Source organism: Mesoplodon mirus (assembly GCF_964341445.2).
Source record: "Mesoplodon mirus genome assembly, chromosome: 4".
NCBI lineage: Eukaryota > Metazoa > Chordata > Mammalia > Artiodactyla > Ziphiidae > Mesoplodon > Mesoplodon mirus.
Window position 1 is genome coordinate 2,739,570 of NC_138979.1, and position 23,113 is coordinate 2,762,682.

The 23,113-nt window shown below is 49.0% G+C and overlaps 1 protein-coding gene and 1 long non-coding RNA gene across 10 annotated transcripts in view; one reads left to right on the plus strand and one right to left on the minus strand.

The window, feature by feature from the left end:
* Nucleotides 1-22,172, plus strand: part of SVIL (supervillin) — a 240,088-nt gene extending 217,916 nt beyond the window's left edge. For all 9 annotated transcript variants that reach the window (XM_082618197.1, XM_082618199.1, XM_082618201.1 and 6 more), the window contains 11 exons: nucleotides 798-942; nucleotides 1,269-1,545; nucleotides 7,940-8,091; nucleotides 10,333-10,438; nucleotides 11,037-11,244; nucleotides 12,640-12,773; nucleotides 15,710-15,865; nucleotides 17,437-17,580; nucleotides 18,910-19,034; nucleotides 20,851-21,006; nucleotides 21,102-22,172. In XM_082618197.1, the coding sequence (XP_082474323.1) occupies nucleotides 798-942; nucleotides 1,269-1,545; nucleotides 7,940-8,091; nucleotides 10,333-10,438; nucleotides 11,037-11,244; nucleotides 12,640-12,773; nucleotides 15,710-15,865; nucleotides 17,437-17,580; nucleotides 18,910-19,034; nucleotides 20,851-21,006; nucleotides 21,102-21,188 (1,690 nt within the window). In that variant the 3' untranslated portion in view covers nucleotides 21,189-22,172. The remainder of the gene's footprint in view (nucleotides 1-797; nucleotides 943-1,268; nucleotides 1,546-7,939; nucleotides 8,092-10,332; nucleotides 10,439-11,036; nucleotides 11,245-12,639; nucleotides 12,774-15,709; nucleotides 15,866-17,436; nucleotides 17,581-18,909; nucleotides 19,035-20,850; nucleotides 21,007-21,101) is intronic.
* On the minus strand, nucleotides 10,445-12,272 carry LOC309802573. Its single transcript, XR_014293834.1, has 3 exons — nucleotides 12,111-12,272; nucleotides 11,449-11,527; nucleotides 10,445-10,683 (listed from the first exon to the last, which is right to left on the minus strand). It is a non-coding gene; the product is annotated as an uncharacterized lncRNA (long non-coding RNA).
* Nucleotides 22,173-23,113: the final 941 nt, after the last annotated feature.

Sequence of the window (23,113 nt, forward strand, 5' to 3'; positions counted from 1 at the left end):
AGTCCACAAGCCAGGGCTGGTCTGGAAGGATGGGAAACGCCCGCACCTCATCCTCAGGGCTCACCCCCTCCGCCCCGGCGCTTCCCATTGCTAAGTCAGCTGTGTTCCAAGCTCAGCGTCAGAGTCCGGGATCCCGAAGCAGTACGGACCTCCCGACTGGGCTGTGCTGCCCCCTTCCCCGTCTGCATGCTCTGCCTGCCCGCTGTCCCGTCCAGTGGCCTAGAGATCAATATGCACAAATTCACTTTCTGATTTATGAGAGTATGTTCGCTTCGGGAAGAGAGGAGAATTTCCTGTCCCTGGAGACTGGAGAGCTCCATTGTAACATGACTTAAAAAGAGAGAGGATTCAGGGTGAGCATAAATTCCCCCACCCGTTCACTAACCTGACGGAAACACGGCAAGCCCCCGCGGCGAGCACGGCCGGCGTAACGGAGGCGAGGAAGACACGCGTGACTCCTGCCTTGCTGAGCTCCCAGCCTGGCGTGCTGCCCCCCAGGGGACCCCAACACGAGAATTTGCTGGAGTGCAAGGCAGATCCGGTCCTGACGTGGGTCACATCACATTCAGGCACATCAGCTCCAAGGACACAAAGCCTTGCAAGGCTTGGGGCTAAAATAGCAAAACGTCATTGATTGGGTCACATAAGTGAAAACGACCCGTTCCTTGTGTCTACTGCTTACGTATTCTGAGTTCCTCTCACTCGCCACATGTTCTGGTTTTGGACTTCTTGGGCTCAGCATGACTTGTTTGATCTTGGTTCTTTTCCCATCTCTCCCTCCCCGACCCCCCCTACAGAAAAGGACAGGGGCGGCCTGACTGGGCGATATTTGGGAGACTTACAGAACACAACGAGACGATTTTGTTCAAAGAGAAGTTTCTCGATTGGACGGAACTGAAGAGACCTAACGAGAAGAACGCCAGCGAACCTGCCCAGCACAAGGTATGTGGGACGATCAAGCCCCAAACCTCAGGGCTTGGTTTGGGTCCCTGCAGAAGGGGCCTGAACGCTAAAAGCCTTCCTGGGGTTCACTGGGACAGCAAACTGGTCTCCAGTTATGTTCTGACTTCAGGTCAATGAAAGCAGCTGTGTTTGTGGCTCCAGGTTGATCGGCGTCCCGTTCACAGTCGTGGCTGTCTGCCCCCAAACGCAGCCTTTCCTTAAGTGCCCTGAAGCAGCCTGAGCGCTGTACTTGAGGCCACCCCGCCGCCAGTGCAGCAGTGCGGAGTGTGACAGGTGCCGCCGGGCATCTCTGCGTTCTCTCCTAGGACGACCCGCGGGCGGAGGTCAAGCCCTACGACGTGACGCGGATGGTGCCGGTGCCCCAGACGACAGCGGGCACCGTGCTAGACGGGGTCAACGTGGGCCGGGGCTACGGCCTGGTGCAAGGGGACGACCGCAGGCAGCTGGAGATCGCCAGCGTGTCGGTGGACGTCTGGCACATCCTGGAATTCGACTACAGCAGGCTCCCCAAGCAGAGCATCGGGCAGTTCCACGAGGGCGACGCCTACGTGGTCAAGTGGAAGTTCATCGTGAGCACGGCAGGTGAGTGAGCTCGAGCCCCGCCGCGGGGACCGTGGCTGCCGGACCCGGAGCGCGGGCCGTGTCTGCCCCAGCCACGGGCGGAGGACCAGTCGAGGCATTCCCCTTGAGAGCCTCTCCGTAAACCTCGTGGATAGATTCCTAGCACCCCGCCGTGGCCGACAGCTGTGACGTCTCCCTCTAGAAAGCCGACGGGCACGGTAAGGTTTCTCTGCCGCCCTCAGCCCTCCCCTGCCCCGTCCCCCGAGGCTTCCTAGGGAAGTGATGATCTGTCCCCCATGATGGTCACCATGTGGCTGGATGCTGCCGAAACAAAAGCTATTAAGTAACACAGAGCCGATGCGTCAGAGCTGAAACAAAAGGGTGCCATGACGTCACAGTAAATCCACGCACAGGAGACGTATTTCCGCCGATGCCGAGAACGCTGACTGTGCTCTGTGGATCTGGCGGAATAAATACACGGTCAGAGCTACTCCTGGTTCCCACGAGTGCTGTGCTCTGCGCTAGAGGCAGTGAGGGCGGAGAGCGGCAGATCTGGGGGGAATAATCCCTTTTTCTTGCCGAGAAGAGAGCACGAATCGGGCTGTCCACAGCGTCCCTCAGCCCTGCGCGTTTAGGAGACAGTTCATGACACAACTCGGTGGCTCCGAGATTCACTTGCCAAGGGAGTTTGTTCACCTCTTTCCAGCCCCATTGCCGTCCGGGTGTGGCTGCCCCGCCGGGCACAGGGCGGAGGCCACTGTTAGCTGATCAAACACCTGCAGGCTTAGAGCCATTTGGTTTCTTTCCTAATGTATCTCTGTGGGTAAGACACTTTTTTAAATTTATCGTATTGAAATCTAGTTGATTTATAATGTTGTGTTAATTTCTGCTGTACAGCAACATGACTCAGTTTTATATATATATATATATATATATATGCTTTATCACTGGATATTGAATATAGTTCCCTGTGCTGTACAGTAGGACCTTGTTGTTTATCCATCCTATAGATACTAGTTTGCATCTGCTCATCCCAAACTCCCACTCCCTCCCTCCCCCCCACCCCTTGGCAACCACAAGTCTGTTCTGTGAGTCTGTTTCCATTTCACAGATATGTTCATTTGCGTCGTATTTTAGATTCTACCTATAAGTGATATCATATGGTATTTGTCTTTGTCTGACTTACTTCAGTTAGTATGGTATTTGTCTTTGTCTGACTTACTTCAGTTAGTACGATAATCTCTAGGTCCATCCGTGTTGCTGCAAATGGCATGATTTTGTTCTTTTTTATGGTTGAGTAATACTCCATTGTGTGTATGTGTATGTATATGTGTGTATGTATGTATGTGTGTGTGTGTGTATATATATATACACACACACATACATACATACATACACACCACATCTTCTTGATCCATTCATGTATCAATGGACATTTAGGTTGTTTCCATGTCTTGGCTGTTGTGAATAGTGCAGCTATGAACATAGGGGTGCAGGTATCTTTTTAAATTAGAGTTTGTCCAGGTATATTCCCAGTAGTGGGATTGCTGGATCATATGGTAGTTCTATTTTTAGTTTTTTAAGGAACCTCCATCCTGTTCTCCATGGTGGCTGCACCAACTTACATTCCCACCAGCAGTGAAGGAGGGTTCCCTTTTCTCCACACCCTCTCCAGCATTTATTATTTGTAGAGGTTTTAACGATGGCCATTCTGACCGGTGTGAGCTGGTACCTCATTGTAGTTTTGATTTGCATTTCTCTGATAATTAGCCATGTTGAGCATCTTTTCATGTGCCTGTTGACTATCTGTATGTCTTCTTTGGGGAAATGTCTATTTAGGTCTTCTGCCCATTTTTCAATTGGGTTGCTTATTTTTTGTTGTTGAGTTGTATGAGCTCTTTGTATATTTTGGAAATTAACCCCTCGTCAGTCACATCATTTGCAAATATTTCCTCCCAGTCCATAGCTGTCTTTTCATTTTGTTGATGGTTTCCTTTGCTGCGCAAAAGCTTGTAAGTCTGTTTAGGTCCCATTTGTTTATTTTTGCTTTTATTTCTATTGCCTTGGGAGACTGACCTAAGAAAACATTGGTACGATTTTTGCCAGAAAATGTTTTGCCTGTATTCTCTTCTAGGAGTTTTATGATGTCATGTCTTATGTTTAAGGAATAAGACATTTCTTTCGGGTGTCATTAAATATTCCTGGCCCTGCCTTCCGGAAGCATATGGTATAAATGACGGGGGGCAAGTAGGAAGAGGTGCTTGCCTCCTGCTGGGGTAGGAGAGCTCCGTTCCCTGAATAGGATCTGGCGGCTGTGGGAAAGCCCAGCGGCCGATGGGCAGGCATCGCAGGTGGGGAGGAGCTAGAGGCACCGCTCTGGGCTTCACCAGCCGCGCTAGGTGAGTACCTCACGGAGGCTCCATGGGATGTGTTCTGTCCTTTCACTAACTTCTCAGATGAGGAACACAACACCGAGATTAAGGAACGCCCCCTGAAGTCACATGGCTAGGAGAGAACAGGGCTGGACACTAAAAGCCCCTTTTTTTTAACCCAAGGAGGCCTTATAGCCTGGGTCTCAGTCTTCTCCCAGGCCCCACATGCCAGCTGTGTAACGTGGGGAAAGTTACTTAACCTGTCTGAGCCTCGGTTTTCTCACCTGGAAAACAGAGCTTCTAATACCCAGCTCGCAGGGTCCTAGGATCTGGTGCGTGATGGTTAGCGCACAGCCGACCGCTTACTTACGTGAGGGTACCGGAGATCGTCATCGCTGACGTTCTCAGCAGCCCAAGCATAGTTCCTGCACTGAACCTGAAGATCAGACAGATAACATGGATCCACCCCGAGCAACAGCCGTGCAACAGCAGTTCTCAAAGGGCCTCTACTGTGGGTTTAGGCTGCTGAGCGTGTGCGGGCTTGGCAAGCTGAATACTAAGCTGTGCCGCCTGGCAATAAAGACGGTAAGAGAGAACTTAGTGCGGAAAGATCTACTGACCTTCGGTGCCATGGACCTGCACCCATCGTTCTCATCTTTAAGATACAGGAAGTGAGGGGACTTGGTGTTTTACAAAACCAGACTGGGCACTACAGTTGGAAATTCAGTCGTTTCCTTACCTCAGCTGTTAGATATAAAACAAGAAGTGATGGTCAGTGAAAGGATGACTAAAACAATATGAAACTGAATGAAATTTAAAAACAGACTCAGGTTTCTGAGGTCTTCCTTGACTATATACTTGGAGACCCGAAGCGCTGATTTGACCCAGGTAAATGCTTGCTGTATTTCTCCCCGGTGAACACAAGGTACATGTCACGGCCCGATCCAGCAGCCCCGTAATGGGCAAAGTGACAGCTTTGATCAAGCCCAGCTGCGGAGGGTTAAGTGAGGCCAGGCAGCGCTCAGATTCCAGGCCGTCCCTCGGGGGGCAGAAAAGCACGGCCCGATGGCATCCACAGCTGCCCCGTGGTCGTCACGGAAGCCCCGGCCCCGTGGTGTCAGCTGGTCCAGCCCTCACGCTGCTCAGACCCTACAGGGGCCGCACCTGCCAGCGGGGCTGGGCCCCTCTGGGGCGGGCCCAGCAGACAGCAGTCCCGGGAGACACAGCACAGTCACCCGCTTGGCAGATGCCGGGCAGCCTGCTCCTTGGGAAGTGAACTGTGGCCCCGAGAGTAGGGAGCCCAGAGGCCCTGGTGGTCAGTGTCCCAGAGGCTGCCTCAGGTGCTGCAGGATGTGACTTGTGTCCCCCCAGGGTCAGGAGAGATAGGCAGCTCTGGGCACCCAGGGACACTGCATCAGGCCACGCTGGAGCGCCATCCAGGGGCCAAGTTCCTGTAGTAGGGGGCGGTAAATGGGGTCCGGCTACAAGACCGCGCGATGAGCAACTCGCTCTTTATACCTCGGTTTTTCTGTTACTTCATCAACACCTGCTGGCAGTGAACTCTTCCTCCTGAAAGCAGGGTGGACGGCGGGATGCAGCAACACGCTCAATTCGGCCTCGGGTCAAGGCCGCAAAGATGATAGCCCAGCAGCTGTTACTATATAGCTTAGCCTTTAATTTGCTAAAATTAAAACTAAAGAAATGAAGTCAAAAAGTAAGTTGTACATAGGATTAAATTTGGGGTATGCCGAAGAAAACTGCAAGGAAAATTCATGAAAACTTTTATGGGATATTTTTAAGGAAATATCCTATTTTAGGTATATACACACAAGCCCATTTTTGAATGTTAGGATGTAAAACATTGGTTGGTTATTAAAGCGTGAACGTATGTTTACACAAAGTGCTACCCAATTCCAAGATACGTGCCAGCTGCTGTGATCTGTTTTATGCATATCTCTCCCCGGTAATCTAGTTGACATGACTAAGTTTCACTACTTTGAAGAGTGTGGGATTGCTAATCAAAGGTAAACGTTTGTTCCTACCTAAATTAGCGGAAATTTCAATGGAGTGGCTTCCAGATTAACAGTGGACATGTATCATCTATTCACGGATGGTTCCCATTCACTTTGCCCACTTCAAACTACACAAACTTGACCATTTCAGGTTCACAGTAGAAGGCACTAAGGGCTGAGCTTGGTCAGAATCCTTTAAGAATTCTCATAATCATTTATGAAAATTGTTCTAGAGGACTTTGATAAAGCCCCCCCCCAAAAAAATCACATAAGTATGGCCCCTGACCTCTTAAGAACTTGAAAACAATGAGCTTTCTTCTTACCTTCAAACCTCAAGACAGCTGTGACTTTGTCGGTGGGACTGGAGCTGAGGAGGACTGAGATTGTATAGAACCAGGGGATCCAGTTCTTTTTTTTAAAATTAATTTTATTTATTTTTGGCTGCGTTGGATCTTCATTGCTGCGCGCAGGCTTTCTCTAGTTGCGGTGAGCGGAGGCTACTCTTCATTGTGGTGTGCAGGCTTCTCACTGCAGTGGCTTCTCTTGTTGCGGAGCACGGGCTCAAGGCGCGTGGGCTCAGTAGTTGTGGCTCGCGGGCTCTAGAGCATAGGCTCAGTAGTTGTGGCATGTGGGCTCAGTAGTTGTGGCTCACGGGCTCTAGAGCACAGGCTCAGAAGTTGTGGCTCATGGGCTCTAGAGCACAGGCTTAGTAGTTGTGGCACGTGGGCTCAGTAGTTGTGGCTCATGGGCTCTAGAGTGCAGGCTCAGTAGTTGTGGTGCACAGGCTTTGTTGCTCCTTGGCATGTGGTATCTTCCTGCACCAGGGCTCAAACCCATGTCCCCTGCATTGGCAGGCAGATTCTTAACCACTGTACCACTAGCGAAGCCCCAGTTATTATTTTTGATTGCTCACACGCGTGGGTACCACAGCCACCTGCATCCTCCCTGGGTTGACCCCACCTGGGGCCACCCGGGCATGTGAGTCGAGAACTTAGTCTCCGGACGCCACTCGGCCTAGAAGTCTCTGCCCCGTGGTCCCTGTCACTCGGGCCTCTGGTCGCGCACCTCCTCGGAAAGGTCTTCCCCCACCAGGCACTCGCAGCAGCTCTCCCCTGCCCCATGTCACATCCTGTCTTTTCCTCACAGCACTTCCCACCCTCTGAAGCTGCCTTGCTCAGCGCCATAGCCCCAGTATCCTGAAGAGTCCCTGGCACATAGTAGGTGCTCAGTAAATATCTGCTGAATGGAGAAATGAGAGAAATCTGGGGAGAGATCTCTTCCTGAAGGTTGCAGTTTGGGGTCTGAGGTACCATCTGAAACGACCACTTGCCCAGAGAACTGTCCGTGATTGCTCTTCAGTGGGGTCTGTGTTTTGTGCGCTGCTGACATCTGTCCAGTGCCCGCGCGGTCCCAGACAGTGAGGATAAGCAGCCCTTAATCCTGGCTACAGCCCTGGTGGCCGGTATCATTTAAATCCCAGATTATTTTGTGAAAGCCACAGGTCAGCAATTTCTCTCTCCCCTTTCTGACACAACTTGGAGACTTCACAGCGGTTTTTTTTACTCGAATAGTCTTAGCAGACTACATTTTTTCCTTCGTGCTGAAAGCTGGCCCAGCGGTCGTTTGCAGTCTTTTCTCCCCCAGCTCACCTTCTGCCAAAGGATGGCGTAATGTGGAAAATGCGTTTGTGTCTTCGGGAGCCCTTGGCCCTGCTCTGGCGTCCCCACTTTTCTCTGTCATCTCCCCCAGGATGACAGGTGTTTGTCTTAGGGTATCAGGAGGGCCCTGCAGATCATTTTTCTCCAGTTTGGAGGCTCAGGATCCGTTAGCTAGAAGAAAGGTGGTTTCTCTCTCCTCCGAGGCCATGATTGATGTTCCCTCCGGCTGTGAATGATGTCTCCCCAGCGCTGCGCCCCAGAGCCGCTCCCTTACTGTTTGTCCTCACGGGGCCTGGAGGCCTGAGCTGGCACTGGCTCTTCCTGGGCTTCGTCTGCTGCTCACCCCGTGCTCTGCCTTTCTGTGTGTCCGCAGTGGGAAGTCGCCAGAAGGCCGAGCACCCGGTCAGGGTGGCCGGCAAAGAGAAGCGCGTCTACTTCTTCTGGCAAGGCCGGCAGGCGACTGTGAGTGAGAAGGGCACGTCGGCTCTGATGACGGTGCAGCTGGACGAGGAAAGGGGCGCCCAGGTAAGTCCTGGAGGCAGATGCGCCGGAAACGAGGGAGCTGGCCTTGCCGGGAGCCGGAGGGTGTGTGGCCTGGTCCCCTAAACACAAAGACAGTATCGTCCAAAGCCCCTTTAGTCCTGGTCCGGCTTCTCCAGATGTCAGGCTGTGCCTCATCTCCCCACCTCTTCACCAGGAAGGCAGACCTCTCGTAATATGACCTTAAAGAACACCTGCAAATAGTAAATCCACAAAACAAGTGCAGAGAGCCCATGGGTGGTTTTTTAAGTTTCCACTTGACTGATCATCAGGGAATTAAAGAGATGCCATTTTCCACTCCTCAAATGGCAGAGAGTTTTAAAAGAGTAGATCCAGGGCTGGCAGGGATTCAGTAGGATGGGTACCCGTGCCTGCTTCCACTGAGAAGTGTAAACTGAAATACCCATCCTGAAAGCAGCCATAGCTTAGGAACCTTAAGATGCTCATACACTTTGATCAGTGATTCCACTTACACAAACCCATCCTAAGGAGATGTCGGCGACTGATGTAAACATTGGGTCTGCCCATCATCTGTGTTCCTCACAGCAGCCTGAGTGATTTTTCTACGACACGTCAGATGGTGCCCCTCGTTCTCCATCACACTCGGGACTACCACCTGAGGGTCTCCCGAGGGTCAGCCCTGCACCCCCCTCCAACCTCCCTCTTCTTGCACCTGGTCAGGCCACTCCCACCTCCTTGCAGTTCCTAGACACACCTCTTTCCACCCCACCCCCCACCCCAGGGCCTTTGCACTGATTCCCCGGCCTGGAACACTCCCCCTGAAACCTTACATGGTTTGGGTTTCTGTTTGAATGTCGCCTCCGTGTTTTATCCACATCCCTCCCCATTTTCCTGTCCTTCTCTGTCCCTTTGCTCTGCTTTATTTTTTCACAGTGCTTTACCCCTACGTAAAACAACATTCATTTTGTTTACTTATTTATTCTTTGTCTTCCCTGTAAGCATGAAAGAGACTATGTCTGTCCTGGTCTTACCCACTGTTATAACCCCAGGGCCTGCATGATGCCTGGTAGGTACCACTACCCAAAGTCAAGGTTTTGAAAGCACTTCTTTTTAACGTATTGTCCCCTCCTTTATTACCAGTAATTAAGAGTTAACTCTGGGGTTTGGGGACCATAACACCCTGTGCAGATCCTTTTACTATCTTGGATGAATAGTTAAGAATAACATCAGGAGAGAGAGGACTTTTCTCCAGAAACAGATCCACATCACGCAGCCTTCCAGGCTCCTAAGAACCAATCCTCTTCCCTAAAAAGTGTTTAATGCAGATGTTCTATGATGGACGATACTTTCCAAATAGCTTTCAGGGACAAACAGTTGTTAATTTATTCCTCAGAGTGGATCATTTCAACTGTTGTTTTTTTTCTCGTAAAGGCTGTGAACGAATATGTTTTATCATGCCTTCAAAATCATCCTTAGAGTTTTGAGTCTTAATCTAATTGGAGCATTTAATTTTTTTATCAATCCAACGGATGGAAAATCACTGCAGAAATAGAAAACACTGCCACAGAATGGCTCTTAATGACACAGAATGGGCCCTGAGATTGATAAGTCATGGTGAGAAATGTGTCCTACCTTTCAGTGCTCCCCTATGGCCAGGCTCAGTGAACATTTCCTTGTTTAAGGGGAGATATCTTGGCAAAGTGAGAGTCAGTCGACTCAGCCCTACGTCCGTTCCTGTTACTCTGCTGCATCTCACGCTGATGCGTAACTGTTGTGCTGACAGAGGCGCCGCTGAGTGACAGGCCCTGTGAGCGGACCAGAGCCTGCAAGAGACAGTTCTTTTCCCCAGAATCACTAAGTCGGTGATTAGTCATTCTCACTGCTGAGAGGTTTTCTTTATTAAAAACATGTTTAAACTAATCATGTTATATCCGTACCATGGAACGCTACCATTAAAATATCAAAATTCATGTTAAGAATCTTATGTGATGACAGAAAAACGTCAGTTGAAGAAAATCTGGGGATAAAAGCAACATAAAAAACAGCAATCCTATTTGGGAAAAATGTATACCTGAAAAATACTTTGTATTATAGGAAGGCTATACGCCAGAATTGTAATAGTGTTCTCTATAAATCACAGTATTATCAGTGGCTTTTATTTGTACTTCTCAGTATTTTTCAGATTTTCGACAACAGGCATGTGTTATTTTTATGACTCTGCAAAACCGGGACACGTGACTCACTGTAATGTGTTTAAATCGGAAGGTCCAGGTCCTGCAGGGCAAGGAGCCCCCCTGTTTTCTGCAGTGTTTCCAGGGGGGGATGGTGGTCCACTCCGGGAGACGGGAGGAGGAGGAAGAAAACGCACAAAGTGAGTCAATTCTGCTGTTGGAATTCGATTCTGTTCTTCCTCTCCGGGAAGGTATTTTTATAGGCGTGGGGCTTTAGAGTAACTCTCTTCATGTGGCTGCGGCCTGACCAGCGAAGGCCTCCTGACGTCCGCCTTACAAGTCAGCTTTCTGGGTGCCTCCCCTCCCGCTTCCTTCCGTGGAGTTGCCTTCAGAAAGCAGCTTTGCATAAAGGAGGCCCCAAGATGACTTGACCTTAAACTGGATCCTGGAGGGGGAAAAAAAATCAGTCATCTTCTCTTCTAAATTATGAGATTTTTGTTGACCAGCATCCAAAAAAAAAAAATCATAGTTTTAGAGCCTCTTAAAAAAATATGCCTGTTATGACTTACCTAGGTCTTTGTAAATAATGTAAAACTGGTTTTTCTGCATCGTGCACTTTGGGCAGCCTGCTTCTAACCAACTCCAACAAGATTGGCTTTCTGGGACTCAGTAAGACCGCAGCCTGACCTCGCCTCCACCTGCCCCTCCAGACACAGAAAGGGGGCGGGACGTGGGCTGCCCTGCAGGCCCCCTCCCCGCGCAGCCACGTCCTGACTGTGCCACTGGTGCCCCCTGCAGGCGAGTGGAGGCTGTACTGTGTGCGCGGAGAAGTGCCCGTGGAAGGGAACTTGCTGGAGGTGGCCTGTCACTGCAGCAGCCTGCGATCCAGGACGTCCATGGTCGTCCTCAACGTCCACAAAGCCCTCATCTACCTGTGGCACGGATGCAAAGCCCAGGCCCACACGAAGGAGGTCGGAAGGACCGCGGCCAACAAAATCAAGGAACAGTGAGTGCTGTGTGTGTGAGCACCTCTCCCGAGGGCTTCCCGGGTGCAGGCTAAGGATCCTAAGGCCCCCGTGGACGCCCCGTGTGCCCAGAGTGACTCAACGTGGGAAGTTGAGCCCCACGTGGCCAGAGGCCCTGAAGGTCCAAGTTCATGTGACACGTGTCCAGCCCAGACCTCCCCCGTGAGGGCTTCCCGAGGCCTTACCTGCCTCCGTAAAAGGCACAGGACTCCCAGCAGCTGCTTTGAAGGTGTGATTTGGCTTTTGAATTGTCAACCTGGAGTCCTTGGTTATTTAAAGAGAGCAAATTTCAAATGTCATTTAGGGGGGTTGGTTGTATCAGAGCAGTGGAAGGTTTAGGGCATTTAGCCAAAGAGAGTTGGGAGACCACCCACCGTGTCAGACTGAGGAACGCCCCCTCCTTCGGGGACAAGTGTGTTTCCCAGCGTCCGAGGCAGCTGCCCAAGTGCTGGGGTCCCTTCCTTTCCCAGGCAGGCACCCACAGGTGCCCACGACCCAGAGACAGCACACCGTGACAGCGCTAGGTGAGGACCCACCCTGGGGAGGGGCAGGCGGGGAGAGCCCAGAAGAAGCTGTGCCGCCCGCCACCTGCCCAGGTGCCTCTGTGCATCCCGGGCAGCACGGGCATCTCGGGCAGCCAAAGAGCCCAGTGCCCCCTCGAGCTGAGACCTGGGAGGACCTTGGTGACATCTGTACAGTGGAAATGAAGAGTCTCCCGGGGCCACATCCCACCAGGTGCCATCTGGTAAAATTCATTCTCTGGGCACCAAAGCGGTGCGGTCAGGGTCTGCTTCCCCCTGAGGCGTGCACGTGACCCAGCGCACGTGGAGAGCGGGAGGGGAGAGACCTTTCAGTTGGTGGACAGCTGTGAAGCAAGATGCTTCCTCTCCAGGCATCATTCTGAGGGCCAGGAAGCTAGATGATAGACAGGGTTCATTCAGGTCTCACATGGCACTGAGGCCCATCAGATTCATCCCTGGACCCCTGAGAAAAAACAAGATGAATAACTTATCCCCTCATTTAACAAACCTTATGAGCTGCTGCCTGAAGTCACGCACAGATCTAGGGACCAGGGCCGTGCGAGGGGACACACCCAGCCCTGGGACGAGGAACGGTAAGTATGCACGTGCCACAGAAAAACACTGTTTTCATCACGGCTTCTCTGTGGCCCAGCGTTCCTCTCTAAGGGCCCAGCCAACCCCTCCCTGCTGCACACACTCAGGTACTACAGAGCGTGTTTTCATTCATTACAAGAATTGTTCTAGTTAGAAAGTAGGCGCGAGCTGGTGAACCGAGCTGTAGATCTAGTGGGGATCTAATTTTGTGCTGCCCTCACCTCTGGGCCTCATCAAAACTCTCGGACTCTCTCTGTGCAGATGTCCCCTGGAGGCCGGGCTGCACAGTAGCAGCAAAGTGACAATTCACGAGTGTGACGAAGGATCGGAGCCCCTGGGATTCTGGGATGCTCTGGGGAGGAGAGACCGGAAGGCCTACGACTGCATGCTCCAAGGTAAGCCCCGGCGCCTGGAGCACCAGCTCACTCAGTGCGCGTTTACGCACACGTGCCCCGTACAGCACACCAGGAGCTACACCCAGGCCGACTGCTCTGGGGCCAACAAGACGACAAGGAGGCTAAATAACGTGTATGACTGATCATGATGCCAAGGAAAAGCTGTGTGTGTCAGAAAAGAGGTACAGGTGACAGAGGTGGAGAGTTAAAAGAAAGATTTCTTCCTCCAGGAAAATATCACACAGGACTCCATGGAAGACAGCACTTACCGGAGCCTTGGAGGTGTAGGTGTGGCTTGGAGAGAAGTGAAGGAGGGGGGAGCATTCCAGGAAAGGAGCTGAGCACAGCGTGAAGCTCTGGAACAAGACGCTTTCGGTGTAGCCGGCATCCAGGGTGCAGGGAAATAGTGGGGTTTAAATGAGAGAGTGGGTCGGTCTTGTCTTTAAATACACAAAATACAGATCGACATACATGCAGAATAACGTAAGAAAAAAGCTAACAATTACTAAGCCGTTAAGGCGAGCCAGGCCCTGTCTAAACACCTGCTGGACATTCACTCACTCAGTGCTCACAACCCAACAAGCTGCCTTGGTCACCGATGGGGAAACTGAGGCCTGGGGTGGTTAACCAGCTTGCCCGGGTTGGAAAACAGTGGGATGTCCTCATGACCGCACCACCATACTGCCTCTCAGCTTTTACAAACTTTTACATAGGTTTCTAAAGTACAGTTGACCCTTGAACAACATGGGGGTTAAGGGCCAACCCCGCACACACACACACACACACACACACACAGTCGAAAATCCACATGTAACTTGTAACCCCCACCAAACTTCTCTACTCATAGCCCACTGCTGACCGAGAACCTTACCGAGAACATAAAGAGTTAACACAGTTTGTAGGTTTTATGTATTAAATACTGTAATTCTTACCATAAAGTACGCTGGAGAAAACAAGATGTTATTAAGACAGTCATAAGGAAGAGAAATTACATTTACTGTATCGTATTTATCGATACCGTAAATTTACATCATCTGTTTACAAAATGAATCATTTGTCAGTACCTACATCAACATTCTCTTAGATGATACAAAACACTATAGATGTTATACGTATTACTAACACCAGACATCAAAAATGAAAAGATATACATATGTTCCCATATCTCTTCCCTCTATGTATATGTATAACTGATTCACTTTGTTATAAAGCAGAAACTAACATACCATTATAAAGCAATTATACTCCAATAAAGATGTTAAAAAAAAGAATAAAGCTTCCAAATAGACTCAGAAAAAAAAAGATAATGTGAAAAAGAAATTCATATATACAGGTATAACGAAGAAGCAGCAATATGATTACTTTACAATCGGCTAGTGTCATTGATACAATTGCTTCACAGTAGCCCAGCCTATACACTAATGAACAGTTATAAAATGTTTATGGCATACAGTGTTACAGTCCTATTCATAATAAAGTATTGGAAACAGTGTTACATTTTTATAAAAATCACTTACCCGTGATGATAGGCTGATACACAGCTTCCCCAATTATAAGAGAGAGAGGCATACTGTACGGTAATGTAATTCTTTGAAAGCGAAGCTCTAAAACAGTAAGAAAACAAACACATTTTATTTCAAATATCACTCATCTCATGCCTATGTAAGGACAGACTAGTATCTACATATATTTGATGCATTCATGACATACCTAAATTTTCTTACTTTTTTCAATATTTCTAGGCTATTCGGTTTGTCTGCAGGTTATTTTCCAGTGTCACAAATCTCCAAAAATTTTTTCCAATATATTTGTTGAAAAATCTCCATGTATTAAGTGGACCTGTGCAGTTCAAACCTGTGTTGTTCAAGGGTTAACTGTACTGCATATTGATGATGGGAAATACAAGGAAATTAAAGAAAATAAGATCCTTATAATCACGTCTTTCAAAGATGTGAACCAGAATTAACATTTCTTTATGCAATAAGTACTTATTTTTTAAAATAAAATTTGGATAGCATTCTTTATACAGTTTTGCAACCTGCTTTTTCCCCTTAATTTATTATGAACAATTTCCCAAATCCTATTTTAATATTTAGACTTTTAATGGCTGCAAGGTATTTCATGAGTATATCTGCCACTCTCTACTTAGACTGTGTCCTATAGTTGGAGAGCTGAGTTCTTTCCAGTTTTTCTCTAACAATAATAAAGTTGCAAATAATTTTCAAAAGAATTATCTGCATTCATTTCTAGTTAAGGTAAATTCCTAGACATGGATCTCCTTTGTTGAAGTTAGTATAAAAGCCTTAGAGTTCAGCAAGTGTCCCTAGAACACTGGCACCAAATTCCACTCTCACCAGCAATTTACAGACGTGTACATTTCACAGCACAATCATACACTCAGTTTATTACTTTTTCCTGTTTGCCAACATTGATGGTGGAAATTACTATCTAAACACTGTTATAACTTAATGTTTTAAATCAGAAGTACTGTTAAATGCTTTCTATATGTATTTTTTAGCCATTTGTACTTACGTTTAGGTGAATATTTTATTTGTGCCTTCAGCACATTTTTAAGATATTTATTGTTTCATTATTATATTCCTTTATAGACTACTAAGGATATTAACAGGTTTCCATATTTCCCATTTTGTCACTTGCCTTTTAGTTTTGTTTGGTTGGGGGTGCTTTTTGTATAATGTAATTGTTCATTTTTATGTTGTTAATGCATAAATCTCTCTTCTCCTTGAATTATACTTCTTTTGTAATTATGATTAAAAAGGCCTTCCCCACCTCCAAGTTCAGATAAATCTCACCTCTTTTTACACTTTACAATGCTTTGATCATTTCATGTCTAACAAACATTAATTCTCCAATCCACCTGGAATTTACTTTGGTGCATATTTTGTCTTTAGCTTTTGTTCTCTTTTCTTTCAAAGATCCTGGAAATTTTAACTTCACACCCCGCCTGTTCATCCTCAGCAGCTCCTCTGGCGATTTCTCAGCCACGGAGTTCATGTATCCAGCGCGAGACCCCTCTGTGGTCAATTCCATGCCCTTCCTGCAGGAAGACCTGTACAGCGCCCCGCAGCCAGGTATGGCCCACAGAAGGGGGCAGTCGTGCTGAGCCAGCAGAAGGCACGCCTTCCAAAAAGCCTTTTTACTTTTGCATCTAGTAAGCAGTTTTTAATCTGCCAAGTACACTTTTTAATATTATCTCATTTAATCTTTATATTATCTCATTTAATCCTCACACCTCCCCCCACAAAGGAAGTTGCCATCAATCACATATTATAGTGTAAAAAACTGACCCTCAGTTACTCAACTCACCCAAATTCGTCAGTTAAGAATAGGCTGAGTGCAACTGTGTCAGGCATGAGTCTCTGCTGTTCTCTCAGCCTTCCCTCCATCTTGCTGCTTCATGGTCTCCATGTGGCTGCCCCTGCTCCAGCCATCATGTTTCTGTTCAAAACAGAAGGCAGAGTAGGGAAAAGGGCAATGATGGCCATGTCTCCCTCTCCTACCAGATAAAGCAAAAGCTTTCCCAGAAGCCCCCCAGCAGACTTCTGTTTACACCCCCTGGCCAGAGCTCTGTCCCATAGCCACCCCCCAGCTGCAAGGGAACCTTGCAAGAGTCCGAGGAGCAGGGGGTTGGGAGTATCTGTGGAGTGAGCCCAAGAGCAGTGTCTGCCATGCTGCACAGCAGGGCCAAGGCCCGTGTCTTCTGATTCCAAGGTCAGGGCCGCATCCACTTGACTGCCACCTCAAGGCAGAAGCTGTGTGCTCTTGTCATGGGACAGTCACAGTCACCAGACACCAGGCGGTTGAGGCTGAGGTCGGCTGCCCTGGCCTCACCGCATCTCTGCTCTCATATTACAAGAGCCTGGAGCGGCACCAGGAACTTCCCGGACCCTGGCAGCCCTGGTCACCACCTTAAAACCTCGATAGTGCACACAGTCACAGGGTCATACTGGGGAACTATCAGCCAGTGTCTTAAAAGGGGCTGCTACCCACCTCTTCGTCCTGAGGCTCAGGTTGGGTCTTCAGCCTCCACTGGGCTTTTCAGGCATGTGATTATCACAGAATTCTGAGATGCAGGCTAGGAAAGGACTCAGGCGAAGGACTCAGGCAAGCTGGGCTGGTGGGTGTGAGAGCCCTTGACCACGTGGAAGAGTCAGGCTGACGGTCTGCTGAAGAGAAAAGGGAGCAACACTTGATTTCCAAAGCCCATTCCTCCCTGAAAGAACCATGGACTTAGATTGCCTGCAAAGCAGTCCTACGTGGGGCATGACCACTGATGACCCGAGGGCAAGCGTGATGTACTCCCCAATGTTCAGTACGCATTTTGGGCATCAGCGGTGCTGACAACCCCTTGGGGGTCACGTGTGTCATCTGTCCCGCTCTTCTCAACCGGCCAGGACCCAGAGGGCGGCTGCAGGAGGGGGAAGGAATGGGGGGAGAGGGAGGAAAGAGCCCACCTCATCGACGCCATCTGCCTCAAGGCATCTCCTGATGCACCGTTCAAAGGGCCAAGACGTCAGGGGCACCCTCCCTGTGGCCCTGAGTTTACCTGCCAAGGGGATTCTCGCACTGACTGGGGCGGCAGGGAGGGAGGCATCGGTTCGGTGCGGGGCAGAGCCCCTGACTGTCTGCTCCGCCCTCGCAGCACTTTTCCTTGTTGACAATCACCACGAGGTGTACCTCTGGCAGGGCTGGTGGCCCGTGGAGAACAAGATCACTGGCTCCGCCCGCATCCGCTGGGCCTCGGACCGGAAGAGCGCCATGGAGACGGTGCTGCAGTACTGCCGAGGTGAGGCCGCGGGGGGCGGGGGGGGGGACCCTCCATCCGGATGCCCTCTGGCTCTCTGCAGACTTGCTCAGAGTCCCAGACCACACTTCCCTTTCCACGGGTGCCAGCAGCCTGGATAAAGCCGGCAGACAGACCTGAAACCGACTGCTTTCCCTTGAACTTTTTTGAGACTCACTACTTCTGAGATTAGTACATTCTCAGCTGCCAGCATGAATGAGATTTCATTTTTCTCTTTTTTAAATTGAAGTAGAGGTAGAATATTATATGTTACAGGTGTACAATATAGTGATTCACAATTTTTAAAGGTTGTACTCCATTTACAGTTATTATAAAATATTGGCCTATACTCCCCGTGTTGTACAATATACCCTGGTAGCAGATTTTATACCTAATAGTTTGTACCTTTTAACCCCCTCCCCCATATGGCCCCCTCCCCCCTTCAACAAAGTGAGTATCATTTTTCTCTTTTATATTATGAGGCCAAATAACCTGTCACCCTTGAGGTTAACGGCTGAGTTGTGGGATGCCTGGCCTGGCTAAAACCCTTCTGCACTCAGGATCAATCATGCTGTGGGACACCAGGCCCCATCCTCGCACTGTCCACACGCAGCGTCACCCCCGTCAGAGGGGAGAGACCACCCCAAACGGGCTGGAAGGCCAATGGCAACCTTTCTGTCATCTGTTGTTCTGTTTAGTGTTTTACCTAAAAAGAAAGATCTGTAGTCAATTCGTGGCTTTTCTGCTATACCATCCACCTGAAACGTCTGGTCTTTTATATAAAACGAAGATGCCAGTGATTAATTTCTTACCTGAATTTTTAAGATTTCATTGAGTAGTATTACTGAATATGTACAGCTGATTTTCTCTTGGAAAGCTCTTTTGTAAAAAAATAACTTAATAAACTTCCCACCAAATGTTTAAGCTAAAGTAGCTTCTAAAATGCTGTTATGAGCTGGTAACTCACGCCGAACTCAAGGCTGGGTTAGGCAATCACAGGAATACTTCACAGGTGAGTCCAGGAGGGAAGGTCCCACCCAGATGCCAGAGACAGGCTTGCTTTTCTCCCATCCAGGGACCCAGAAGTGTTCTGTTGGGTTCAGGAAGTTCAAAGTCAGGTCGATCCCATGCAATTTCATGCACAGTCACATGCACGAAATTAACATTTTTTTGTAAACATCATGGCGGGGAGGGGCTACAAACTCATAACTTCCATTTTAACCCTGAAGTCAAGAGATGCAAACAAGAAAAAAATTACAGGGGAAATGAGAGAAAGCCAGGGCCATCGGGGCCACGCTGGGTCTGTGACAACTGCCTTCTGTGTGACCGCAGGAAAAAACCTCAAGAAGCCACCCCCCAAGTCTTACCTCATCCACGCCGGGCTGGAGCCCCTGACCTTCACCAACATGTTTCCCAGCTGGGAGCACAGAGAAGACATTGCAGAAATCACAGAAATGGTGAGCACGCCCCGTTCCCGTCGAGGGGGCCCCTGCCTTTCGGACTGTGGGAGGACTTCACCTGGGGGGAAGCAGCCAGTTGCATTTTCACGTGGGAGCACGTTTCCTTGGTCACAACACGTTCACCAGGCTATGTACAATCAGCTCAGGAATAGGAAAAGCCTAAGGAGAAGTCAGTGGAAATATTTTGGTAATCTTCTACACACGGCTTACGTTCCAACACTTAAAAGCAAAGGTGAATTTAATTAATTTGGAGACGACACATCAATAAAAGCAGCTGTCTCTTCCTCCTGTCAGCTGAAGATCCGTTGCTTCTCCAAGTCCATATAAGGCACCGCAAAAGGGCCCCGGGTCTCAGACTCTAACCTTGGGTCAGAGGCAACATGAAATAAGCCCATAGGGAAGCCCCTGCTCGGCTGAGTCGGAGTGGAGGTGGTGTGAGCCCGTCCTGAGGCGTACGGCCCGTTATGAGCCGGAACGTTACCCTTTCCACCTGCACGGAAAGAGGAAGCTTACTGCCGCTGTGTGGAACTTCTCGGTGTATGAGCTCTGAATGCTGCTCGCAGTAGCAATCCCAAGGGCATCTTTGGTGTTGTGGGAGACAGGTTTGTCCCGTTCAGATTTTCTCACTGTGTGGGAGAAGGGCCGCTTCCCTGGCAGAGCTGACGTGGAGGGGTATTTGATAGGAGGTCTGGATAAGTTTAAACAAACAGCAAAAATGCACTGCTGCTCGACCACGGAGGGGGCTGCCTCACCTCTGCTGGTGACCCTAAGCTCGCTCCCTGGAGCCCAGTGCGCTTGATCTTCACAGATGGGGGCTCAGGCCGCCTGGGAGCCGACAGGCATGGCAAGGTGGCCCTATCCAGAATGAACGTGTGACCCAGGACACCTCAGAGCTCTAGGGGTTACGAGCCCCATTGCTGTGGTCCAAGTTCAATTACATCAGTCACTGCCACTGTCCCGTGTGCCCTGCAGACCCCCGGGGGCTGGCCGGGGGGCTCTGGGGAGTCCTGTACAGCCCGCGGGCCATCAGCCAGTCCGCCATCGGGCAAGTCGTGATGAGAATTCACCAAGAGCCGCTCTGTGCCAGGCACTGCTCCAAACACCGCACTTAGCTTCGCCTTTAATTTTCACAACAGTCCACTAAGACCCAGCTGCTTCTTATCCCCGTTTCACCAGCGAACTAGCCAAGGCACGGACACTCGGAGAAGCTCGCCCCGATCTCTGACGTGTCCCCTCCGCCACTCGCCCCCGATCCCTGGTCTGTGTGCAGCTGAATTCACATCATTCCCCACACACACCTCCACCCAAAGGAGGTAGCCCACTGGGGGTCCCAGGTTTAACAGAGGAAGACTGTTCACCCGGAATAACCTGTTCAGGTGAAATGCACACAGTGGTTTAAAAACAAAAAAGAACTCAATTCACCCCAGCATATTCTAGATGCATTTTCTTACCTCCTTTTTCTATTGAGGATTAAGAGATGGGGTCTGAGGGGGTGGAGGGGGTGATTCCTTTTAAGTTTAACTGTTTTTAAATATCTGTAAACAAATTCCATTATTTGCATGCTTCCAGCGTTTCAACTTCACATTTAATCACCTTCTGGATAATTCACTCGTGTGATAGTCCCTAAACTTTTTTCCTGATGTATCTGAAATGCCGTGCAGGGTGAGATGGCATCTCAGAGCCTCATCTCCCTGAGCGGGGTCTCCAGGCTGCAGTGCAGATGGGCCAGGGGGGCCTATTTTCAGGCACATGATGAAACGTGTTCAGATGTGGGACACGGAGGTCCCCCTCTCTGCCCCCTCCTCTTCTCCAGGACACGGAAGTTTCAAATCAGATCACCCTGGTGGAGGATGTCTTAACCAAGCTGTGTAAAACCATTTATCCACTGGCCGACCTCCTAGCCAGGCCCCTGCCCGAGGGAGTTGACCCTCTGAAGCTGGAGATTTATCTCACCGACGAGGATTTCGAGGTAAGCGCTTCTTCAGGTGGGACAGCATTTGAGCACAGCATGCGTGGCTTGTCAGAGGGTCCTTTCACTCAGGGCGTTTCTTTCCCTCCTTCCAGTTTGCACTAGACATGACCCGAGACGAATACAGTGCACTGCCTGCCTGGAAGCAGGTGAACCTGAAGAAAGCAAAAGGTCTGTTCTGAGTCATGAGATGCTGGAGGAACCTCTGTTGTCACTTTCAATACTGTTGGACCAGGAAAATGGATGTGGTTTTTTTTTTTTGGAAGCAGGGTATGGCTAGTCCTTTAAAAAATATTTTTTCATCCGCGTTTTCGAAACCTGAAGCGATCAGCTCTCCTGCTTGTTTGGGAGTTGTGTATTTTGTAAATGTTCCAGAAAACTCTCTGGAAACACACCTTCCACGATTCAGCAGATGATGTTCATATGGCATCCGCAGCCTTACGCGCGCTCACGCAGGGGGCCCTCAGCAAAGGCCACGGCACCTTCCATGATTCAGCAGACGGTGTTCATAAGGCATCCGCATCCCTACGCGCGCTCACGCAGGGGGTCCTCAGCGAAGGCCACGGCGCTGCCCTCCTGGTCCTGCTAAGCGTTGCCTGTTATTTTTTTTTTTAAGCAGTTCCCTTTATAAAGTGTTATTTTGATAGTCTGTGGATTCTAAATATATATATTTATATAAACACCGTATAAATCAAATATGTATTTAACAAAGCAATATGTATTCATTTACTTTTAAGGGTTTTTTTTTGGTGTCAAAATAATATTAAAAGGTAGTTGCTTCTGTTGAATTAGTTCTGCCACCAATGTGTACCTTCACCCACGTTCAGAGGCGTCTCCTTCAGCGTTAAGTCTGACTCGTTCTGAGTGCTGCTTCCGGTGCTAAGATGAACAAAGAATTTATACTTCCAGGCACAGGCTCTTAAGAATCTGTGCAAATCCACCTTTCTACCTTAATATCGCCCCCAAATGTATAGTGCCTTGTATTATGTACAGTTTATATACAGAAAAGTTTGCTCTGCATTTTTTGACGATGGTTTGGAACATTATCTACAATTTTACTCTGAAATGGTAGAAATTTTAAAAAGAACCTCAATTTCTAATACCTGTTGTAAAAATTAAATGTGTCATTTGGCGATGGAAGACTCCAAAATAAAAGCTTCAGAATAAACACGACTATGAATTGATTGGTTCACAATGAGTTCCTTTCTGAAAAATATTTTTTTGTAAATGTTAACCTAGTACCAATATTCCACGATTCAGTATTAACTGCCGTAACTTTTAATTTAGCTCAGAGCAAGATGTAATACAAGGCTATAAGACTAAATAGACAGATATTCGTCCCATAAAATAAGTTGTAAGTCCTATGTTGAAGAACATATTTTTGCAAGTCATCATTCAACAGAAGCTCTTTACCCTCAACTATAGCTGCATCTCAAATTCAAGAGCTCAGTGCCTTTCTAAAAACATTGCATACATAAGGCATTTAGAAAGCATTAAAAACTCCTCACCAGGGCTTCCCTGGTGGCGCAGTGGTTGAGAGTCCGCCTGCCGATTCAGGGCACACGGGTTCGTGCCCCGGTCCGGGAAGATCCCACATGCCACGGAGCGGCTGGGCCCGTGAGCCATGGCCGCTGAGCCTGCGTGTCTGGAGCCTGTGCTCTGCAACGGGAGAGGCCACAGCAGTGAGAGGCCCGCCCACCACACACACACAAAAAAACTCCTCACCAGCTCTTATGTTCTTAAACTCCTAGGTCCAAGGGAAAAAAATCTGAAAAAGAAACTAACACAACATTGTAAAGCAACAACACCCCAAGAAAAAGAAAAAGAAAATATATAATTGACTCACTTTGCTGTACACCTGAAACTAACACAACATTGTAAATCAACTGTACTTCAGTCAGTCAAACCCCAAATCCCTGGTTTTGAACAAACACCACAGAGCCCGCTGTGAGTTACCACCACCCGCCTTGGTCTTAAGTTCACACGTCGATCACAGAATTTCCTTAAACTCCATCGCTGACTCATGAGCGCCACCCCCCCATGCCCCAGAACTGCGCCGGGTCAGGGGTCTCTACCCGCTCTGGCCCTACCACTTGATGACTGTGTG